The 9,408-nt window shown below is 44.7% G+C and overlaps 1 protein-coding gene across 2 annotated transcripts; it reads left to right on the top strand.

Annotated features, from left to right (window-relative positions):
• Positions 1 to 4,639: 4,639 nt before the first annotated feature.
• Positions 4,640 to 8,193, top strand: LOC136513253 (IQ domain-containing protein IQM1-like). 2 transcript variants are annotated; one of them, XM_066507252.1, is made up of 9 exons: positions 4,640 to 4,776; positions 5,452 to 5,962; positions 6,092 to 6,157; positions 6,283 to 6,371; positions 6,488 to 6,575; positions 6,713 to 6,850; positions 6,999 to 7,091; positions 7,215 to 7,316; positions 7,424 to 8,193. In XM_066507252.1, the coding sequence occupies exons 2-9, from the start codon at positions 5,468 to 5,470 to the stop codon at positions 8,009 to 8,011; spliced, it is 1,659 nt and encodes a 552-aa protein (XP_066363349.1). In that variant the 5' UTR covers positions 4,640 to 4,776; positions 5,452 to 5,467; the 3' UTR covers positions 8,012 to 8,193. The 2 variants fall into 2 exon arrangements, with proteins under 2 accessions (XP_066363349.1, XP_066363348.1); XM_066507251.1 differs by having other exon boundaries at positions 7,215 to 7,322.
• Positions 8,194 to 9,408: the final 1,215 nt, after the last annotated feature.

The raw sequence follows: 9,408 nt of genomic DNA, 5'->3' as shown, positions 1-9,408 counted from the left end.
CCAAACTTGGCACGCATGCAGTGTACGCATCGCATCGGATGCCGTCCAACGCCACGACTCGTTCCTCGGTTGCTTTCATGCCCTGCTGCCAACCACCAACCAAGCACTCATCTGGAGCGGGCTGCACCCGCACTGCATGGGAAACCATATGCACGAATGCAGTGTGTTGTGCAGAGTATAGATACTATAATTTATACAGTAGGAGTCCAGGCTAAAAAAAATGCACGAATGCATCCATCCTATCCATTATATTAGCAATGCTTATCAGCTATGATATAATGTTTTTCTCTCACAATAAAACAGTATCAACCGATTTATAAGCCATCAAACGAAAAAGGTGCAGGCAGCACTACTGTTGGCCTTTGGACGAACACGAACGCTCCCAGCTCCATCCACTATGCTATGCAAGGTGTAGTGCATGAATGGTCCAGTCCATTACCCGCATTTATTTGCTGCTGTTTTATGGATCGGAAATGGATCAAGAGAAAAAAAACAAACATACAGAAAGATTATTAGGCCTTTTTCTGCATGTACTGGTGTATTGAAAACGCAACGTTGAATACAGTTTATCGAAAATTTGGCACACGTGCAATCAAGCAGTACTTTAAAGGGTATTTTAATTTATTTAATAGAATACAGTACTTTTAAGGTTTGGCTGTGCCTGCTGCCTCTGTCTCCAACTTCTGTCCGAAAAGCGTTTCTATAGCGCATTGCAATTTTGTGAGGCTTTACACATGTTTATGCTAGAAACAGTAATCAGTGCTCCATCGAGGATTTGTTTGGCACAGTTTCATCGTAAGCTTCCTGAGCTGTTTGAAATTGTTTTTTCTTTTGTCCAATAGATCTTTTGCAAACAACTTCTTCACCAATAAAGCTCCTTAAATTATGCTCTCGGAATATGATGGGGCGAAGATGAAAATAGTAACTACTTGCAGCTTCACCTCACACACTTGTGGGTTCTGTGTGAGATTTCTGTGAGAGCATGTTTTAAGAAAATCTATATACAGCCCTGTTTTGCCAAACAGTTTATCAAAACAGCGTTAGTTTTTCCAGCAAAGCTGCTCGTAGAGCTAAAGAAAAAACATGAATTCACTAAAGTTGAATTGTGCCAAAAGAGGCCTCAAACTGCTTCCTGGGATGTACTATGTTTATAATGACATTATCCCCTTCGACATAAATGGATTATAATTTTTTAGAATACTCCCTCGGTCCCTATTTTAGTGTCATTCTCATATATCAGAGGAGTCAGACGCACTTAATTTTGACCAAATATATACAAGATATTACTAATATTTATAGTACATAACAAATAGCACTAGATTAAAAATTAAATTAAATATCTTTATAATACACTTATTTAGATATACATATGTTACTAATATTTTGTATAAAGCCAGTAAAGTTTGATTAGCAAGAAAATCTATCGTGAAAAGAGACGGAGCACGGTCCTGAACCTAAACTGAGTCCATTCTAATATATTTTTTTTTTCTGAAAGTGGTGAGTTGTATTGTTCGAATATTATTGATGCCATGTCTCTTGCATACAAAAAATATTTTTTTTATAGAAAACACAGTGCTCAACATTAATCTGAAGGATTTATTTTTCTGAAGTCTGGTCCTAAATGCTCGTGAAAGAGTTCTCTTTGAAGAATCCTCATGGTACGGGAGATTCGGAGATCAACCAAGGACTAAGATCCTCGGACCACGAAAAGAGGCGCCGCTTCCTAGGGTAGAGCTACCACCAAATGTCTGCTCCTCACTTCGCCGCCATTGCCGTCGCGTCTAGGGCCCCTCCTTCCTCTCCGGTGCGTCGGAGACGAGAAGGGGAGAGGACCCATCCTTTTTCCGCAGTTTTTTAGTGTCTTAGGGTTGAGTCCAAATAAATTTCTAGCGAAATCAGATGATTTTCAGTCGAGATCATTTGTTCTGTGATGACTTTGGTGATTGCCAAGACAAGATCGCCGTTGCAAGCATTGATTTCATATCCAGACAGCCAATTTGTAGCCTTTATCTGCAAGGGGAGGAGTGCTTCTGGAGCCCCTACGAGGACAGTGACTCCTGGTCATCGATCTCATCGTCGATGGTCGCGAAGAGGAAATCATGGTCTCAAGGTGATGAATCTGCATCCTATGTCGTACCCGACGATGCAACTGTCAATATTCTTTCAGCAATTTAGATGTGTTTTAGACTGGTTCCATAACATTAGATTTGTTGTATGTCCAATGTTTTAGGATTGGTCGTTGGATTCGGAATAAGGGCTACACTTTGGCTCCAGCGTTTGAGGAAAGCCAGTAGGGAAGAAGACGATTGAAGAATCTTGATAGAATATTATGTATTTTTTATTTTAAATTTTTTATGTGTAATTTGGGGATGTACTGTGCTAAGATTTTTCGGTTAGGCTAGCGCTCGGACGTCCGGACGGGGCTAGCATTCGGACACCCACGCTTGCCGCGCCTGCCTGCACCCCGCGTAGGCATGCTGTTGCACTCGCCTACACGCCTGCACCTGCTTTACGTGGGGCCCCTTGCCGCTTCATTTCCCACACCTGCACGCACCCATGCGGGCCGCGTCTCGATCTACGCCTGCACCGTTTTCCGCGCCTACCGCTCACGCTCGCTCCACACCCACGCGCATGCAAACGAGCCTAGCAGCTGCAGCTGCAGCTGGCAACTACGGCTGCAACTGGCAACTGCGTCAGATGGATCCCACTTCAACATGTGCAACATCAGATCTACTTTCGCAATATCTAGATAAAAAACTTACAACATATGTCCGAAATAGTTGAAACACTTGCAACATACATCTGAAACACTAGAAAAACACATGTGTAGCCCTTGCAAAACATACGTAACATCCAGATGAAACACTTGCAACATATGTGTGAAACATATACAATATTCAGATAAAACACTTGCAACATATGTCGAAAACACAGATGAAATATTGGGAACAGACCTTTGCAACATACGTGTACAACCATTACAATATATGCAACATTCCGATCTACTTTTGCAACATCCATCTGCAACACTTGCAACATACCACTGAAACATCTAAAACACTTGATATATACTCTTGAACACATACGCTTTCAATGTAATATCACCTTGCTGCTTGGATGAATGGAGCTCGTCATTGTGGAGCTCGACGCCGACGCGTAGGTCGACGGCGGTGCATGGAGCTAACAGCGACGCGGAGGTTGATGGGGGGCAGAGCTCCGGCGCGGGCAACTTACCGGCAGATGGAGCACGGCCGCGGCAGAAGGCGCGAGTCCGGTCGGGGGCGCGTGCAGATCTCACGTAGCCCGCCGCGTGGAGCTGCGCCCTATCTAGATGGCCTCTCGGCACACGCTAGCGGCTCACTCTAGCGGCAGTTAGACAGAAGGGTGGGAGGCGAAGGGATGACTGCTTGGCGGGCGGCGCGGGCAGGGGCGCGCGGCGCGCACCGCGTCTGAGCAGTCCGGTCCGTCTAGACGGACGGACACCCAACGGGAAGCATTGTCGTTTAATATAAGGGGGTGTTTGGAACCAGGGACTAAAGTTTAGTTCGTGTCATATCGGACGTTTGGATGCTAACTAGGAGGATTAAATATGAGCTAATTAAAAAACTAATTACACAGGAGTAGACTAATTTACGAGATGAATCTATTAAGCCTAATTAATCCATCATTAGCACATATTTACTGTAGAACTACATTATCAAATCATGGACTAATTAGGCTTAAAAAATTCGTCTCACAAATTAGTCGCAATCTGTATAATTAGTTATTTTTTAATCTATATTTAATACTTCATGCATGTATTCAAACATTCGATGGGACAGAAACTAAAATCTAGACTAAGAAACCAAACACCCCCTAATTCTCCTTCCCGTCGGAAAAAAACCCAAGGACTAACATGTTGGACTAGGCGCTAATTGAAACAAGCATGTGTTCCGGACTAATGATTGGACAACTTAAAGCGTGTTTTGGTTCAGGTAACAGTGCCGTGTGCAGCCACCGGGTCATTCCACCGGCAAGCTAAAGTCGCGACCCGACTTGTTTCCCTCAAAACCATCAGATCGATGTGCTAACGCCGTATGGGGTCACTGCCCAAACCGAACATGTTGCTACATATACTCTTTACACATATGGAGTGCTTGATATTCTGTTTTGCTATCAGACACACTTATGGTTTCATGAAAAGTGTTCTATATATGAGCTCAAAAAGGGAGAGCACTAGTAAGCAAATTTTGGCACTACATGATCTTTAAGACCCTTCTTATGCCGATAATAACTAATAAAACCTAAAAAAGAATGAAGACTACCTCTAGCTGTATGTTCCCCTGTCCTGGATGAAAGTCATAACAGCAAATTAAAAGGGCGTGTATTAAAAAGAGTGGTTGGGCAAGGTGTAAACTGGAAGAAGATTCAATTCAACAATTTGAAAGCTGCAGCAGCGTTGCAACATCAGCACTGACCGAAGAGTCTTGCGTTTCTTGGGGAACGAGGAACGTTTCGCAGGCAGCTCCTGCATGTTTCCACATCTCTCGGGAGGAAGTTCTGGGCCATTCAGCGATGTGGGTCCCGTCCTAGATTTCGTTATATATATGAGAGAGCAGTGGCAGCTCCCTCCTGACTCCTGACTTCCTGAGGTTGCAGTACTACATCAGCAGCGAGCGAGAGCCAAATCACATTCCTGCCAATTCGATCCAAACGATTCTCTCAGAAGCTCCCAAGATTTCAGCTGTTCCAGTTCTTTAGGAGAAGGTTGGGTTCCCACTACGAGACCACCGCCAGGTAAGGAGCATCAGTCCTTTGATTTCTTTCTGCTCTCAAATTTGGTGTACCTTTGCTCTTAGATTGGGGCTTATCTTCTTGATTGGAACCGGAATTAGTCTATGATGAGCTGCTAGATGCAGAGGTAATATTGGGAGTTTAGGACCTCTACCTGCTATGTAGTGTCTGAAGGTTGTCGTTCTTGAAGTGCTAAATGAAGAGCTTTGAATCAAAAGTTTCGTTAGCAATGACGCTGGCCTGATGATGTTCTTCAGGTTCATGAATCCTACCCAGTTCAATGCAATTGAGGCTGCTTCTTTCACGTTTTCAGATGCAGCCATCCTTCCTACATAATAAAAAAAAACATAGCTTTAGGTGTCGCTGACTTCTTTTGCCATGACAAGAACTGCAAGCATGTTTATACTAGAATTCTAGGCATGGCTGCTATTGTGCGTCTAGCTTTTTGTTTATACCGCTGTGGCGCCAGCCGTGGAATTTCTTGGCTGCCTTGGCCTGGAGTCGTTTCCGCCGGCGGCTTGTTGCCAGTGTTTGTTTGGTTCACTTCATTCTTCTCTCTGACTTTGACTCTGTCACCAGAGCAGAGAGCCCACCGCTTTTCTCTCTCTTCTTCTTGCAAGTTGCTTCTGATCACTGCTGAAACCTGAATTTTTCATTTCGGAATAACTTTGTTTTCAGGATAGGTCTTCAGTTTATGGGATTGTACCACAACGAATGGGCTGAAGCTCTGGGCATCGAGATCTCCAGCCCGAGGGCCAAGGACGGCACCATGGTGGTGAACAGAACCTCCCTCTCCAGCGGCAAGCTGATGCCATCGCTGAGCTTCAAGCTGTGGGAGGCAGAGGCGGTAGTCGCTTCCATGGACCACCACGACAGCAGCAGGCGGAGCGAGTGCCTGATCAGGGACGACTCGGATTCGGAGGTGGTGTTCATGGCGACCCCGACGAGCCCGCGGGTGTCGTCCAGCCCCAAATGCGAGCTGGACGCCGCGGCGGTGAAGCTGCAGAAGGTGTACAAGAGCTACCGCACGCGGCGGAACCTCGCCGACTGCGCCGTGGTCATCGAGGAGCTGTGGTGGAAGGCGCTGGACTTCGCCTCCCTCAAGCACAGCTCCGTCTCCTTCTTCAACGGCGGCAAGCCCGAGACGGCGGCGTCGCGGTGGGCGCGCGCCAGGACGAGGGTGGCCAAGGTACCAGCTCGCGCCACTTTACAGCTGTTCTTGCATACACCAAAATGCCCCTAGAGATGCGTTTGAACTGAACCCCATCGAAATCGCAGCTGCTGACGTGAGCTTTGTTTGTTTGGTTGCTTTTGTTAGCTTGGCAAGGGGCTGTCGAAGAACGGCAAGGCGCAGAAGCTGGCACGGCAGCACTGGCTCGAAGCTGTAAGTCACTCACATGCTACATAACCTAGGATATATACTATAAACAAGCAATCTTTTTTAGCTCCAGTAAGATCATTAGTTTACTAATGCTGCTGCTGCTTTTGCATCTGTGTGTTGGCTGGCAGATTGACCCGAGGCATCGGTACGGGCACAATTTGCACATCTATTATGATGTCTGGTCCAAGAGCGAGAGCACAGAACCCTTCTTTTATTGGTAAGTGAACCTGAATTCACTTGTTGCTACTCTATTTGAAATTTTGAGTTTGACAGCTTGGGAATAAGTGAGACGAATGTAAAATATATATATGGTTTTGTTTATGAAATGTACAGGTTGGACATTGGGGAAGGCAAAGAAGTAAGCCTTGAGAAATGCCCTAGGAGTAAACTTCAGAGCCAATGCATCAAGTACCTTGGACCAGTAAGCCCCTCATCAGTATAATAATGTTTTAACTAATGATAGAAGTTTTTAGCACTATGTTTAACAGTTAGTACCCTGAATATATAATTGGATGGTGAGCTCATCCTTGCTCTTCTGTTTCTTGCTATGAATTGCAGAAAGAGAGACAAGAGTATGAAGTTGTGGTGGAGAGGGGAAAGCTAGTGTATAAGAAAAATGGAGCTCTTGTGCATACTTTGGACGATTCCAAGTGGATTTTCGTCCTCAGCACCACCAAGGCACTCTATGTTGGACAGGTAAACACAAATTTCAGCTAACCAGATTGCAGTTTGTATTTTCTGCTACACGACGATGAATGCAATTTACCATATTTGTTCTTGTCGACATAAAAATAAAATTCCTTCTTGCATTAGTTCTGAAAGTTCTTGTTTTGGCTATGAGCAGAAGAAGAAAGGATCATTTCAGCACTCGAGTTTCTTAGCTGGTGGAGCCATAACATCTGCAGGAAGATTGGTCGTCAAAGAAGGAATCCTCAAGGTATGTTCATACTTCATACAATCATACTGAAAACAAAATCTTTGTTTCGTATACACGATGGAATATGGCGATGCCCATTCAGAATCAGAAAAGTAACTGACGGCATTGCTAGCATTTCTTCAGGCTATATGGCCGTACAGTGGTCACTACCTTCCAACTGAAGAGAACTTCAAAGACTTCATCCGCTACCTTGATGAGAACGGTGTCGACCTCACACATGTCAAGGTAAATGTAAGCAAATAATCACTTGATAGTTTCTTCATAAACAGTGTCAGTGATCACTGCAAGATTCAGAACTGACATATGGGTGTTACTGTTATGCGCTCCTACAGAAATGCCCACTCGACAAAGACGACGAGTATCCCTTGCTGAGCAAACCTGAGGCTCAGGCCAACGCCGCCGTCTCGAACGGCACTGACGGAGCAGAACACAACACGGCCTCTGCGGCCACGGATGAGCATACGAGCGACTCCGACGTGGCCGACGGCGACGTTCACCGGACGACCGTCGACGGGAACATGAGTGAAGCAGAGGAGGATGACACCGACACCCACGCTCACACCGACGTCGACACCGAAGAGGAGGTGCAGCAGCACGAGCTGCCGCTGCCACCGTATAGTGGTGCTGTTGCTGCTGCTGAGCTCGGCAAGAACCACTTGACGTGCCGGTGGTCGACGGGCACGGGCCCCCGCATCCGATGCGTCCGCGACTACCCGCAGGACCTCCAATCCAGGGCGCTGGAGCACGTCAACCTCTCGCCGAGGCTCACCGGCTCGCCGTCGAGGAAGAGGGACCCGGTTCCTTCGCCGCGCCCCAGCCCGGCGATGATCCTGTCTCCGAGGCTCGCTTCCGTGGGATTCCAGCCTCAGACGGCGGTGTCCCTCACGCTGCCTGACTTCAAGAGGAGCAGGTTGCAGTGAACAACTCTGTTCTTGTTTCGTTGTTTCACTAGGCGATCAGTCTTGTTTCATTGTTTCACTAGGCGATCAGAAGAATAACTAAACTGGCCAGGCTGTTTACTGACAGGCCAGTGATCTTTTTTGCTGCTAGCTTAATTAGCAGATTACTTCGTTTTTTTTTCATTGCATTATTGATGGTAACAATTTTCGGTTGTACATACCATTTGTGATTCTTTTGTTACATGTATGTATGCAAAGAGTGCATGTACATTGCTTAAGATTAAAAGGAAAACAAAAAGGGTAATTTTAGTCCTATTTGGCACAGCTCCGCTTCCGTGGTAAAGTAGTTTTTGATGGCTTTGATTGTATGAGCAACTTTACTAATAGAGCTAAAGTTATATTGGTGAACTGTTTGGTAAAACAACTTCATCCGGTAGGAAAAAGGAGTAATGTGAGAGCTCACGTGCGTCAGCTCATGAAGCCGGTGCAAGCTGGTTTCTTTTAGCTTAAATGCACGCACCCCCATGTGATAGTCATTTTTGTGGGACTTCAAATTGAAGGTGCAAGAGAAGTACCGCTTTGGGCATTCAAAGCAAGAAAACAACTTTAAAAGCAGGTATAAAATCTGTGTCAAACGTCCCGTTTGTTTACAGAAATGTGTTGGGCAGTTGCCATGGATACTGAAGCTAAACGAGTATGGTGATAGTATTAAGGAAGGAGGTGGAGCGATCCACGGATCTCCTCTAGTATAACTTAATGAACTATTTGTATGTAAAAATGAGGGGAAAATCATCTAATTAGTTATTTTGAGTTGAGTTAGAGGAGAAGTGGCCAAGTGGGGAACCGCGGATATCCATTGGAGCACCATCCCCATTCTTAATTAAGCAACAGGCTGTTAGCTGTTCATGTATATTTTTTGTTTCTTTAGGAAGTATTTGCAGGCTTTTACCTAAAGAACGGGGGCATATTGCTATGTCATTTAAGAATAGGAAGCAAATCAGGTCTTCCAAAGTTTGTTCGGATGGATATCTATGGGTAGAATATAGCCATCCACAGACATGTGATGTTAGATCACGAGCAAGCTAGATATAGATATACCTGGTAGGAGAATATTCTTTCAGATACGGGATATCCTTGCCATAAAAAATGCTATCAAAGTTTTCTAATCTCTGTCATTAATAAATAAATTAAAGATTATTAGTATGTTATATTATTACTTAGTAATTATGATGGCCAGATTTAATTTTAATAAGTGGTAATATGGTGATTAGTGTACGTCTAGTGTGCCAATTAGGTCGTGGTAGTGCTAAGTCACATATTTAATGTTTAAGTAGTGATTATTTGGATAAAATTAGAGTTAGTGCATATTTATTAGTGTACAATTAGTTTTTTTTATTTTTAAATATAATATATATATA

The sequence above is a fragment of the Miscanthus floridulus genome, chromosome 16 (assembly GCF_019320115.1).
Source record: "Miscanthus floridulus cultivar M001 chromosome 16, ASM1932011v1, whole genome shotgun sequence".
Lineage (NCBI taxonomy): Eukaryota > Viridiplantae > Streptophyta > Magnoliopsida > Poales > Poaceae > Miscanthus > Miscanthus floridulus.
This window is presented reverse-complemented; position numbering and strand designations above follow the sequence as displayed.

Bases quoted from the DNA above. Each gene is read 5' to 3' on its own strand.
- LOC136513253 (XM_066507251.1), top strand. From the start codon at position 5,468: ATGGGATTGTACCACAACGAATGGGCTGAAGCTCTGGGCATCGAGATC. The intron at 6,158-6,282 runs GTAAGTCACTCA...GTTGGCTGGCAG, and splicing joins GGCAGCACTGGCTCGAAGCT to ATTGACCCGAGGCATCGGTA. The intron at 7,092-7,214 runs GTATGTTCATAC...GCATTTCTTCAG, and splicing joins TCAAAGAAGGAATCCTCAAG to GCTATATGGCCGTACAGTGG.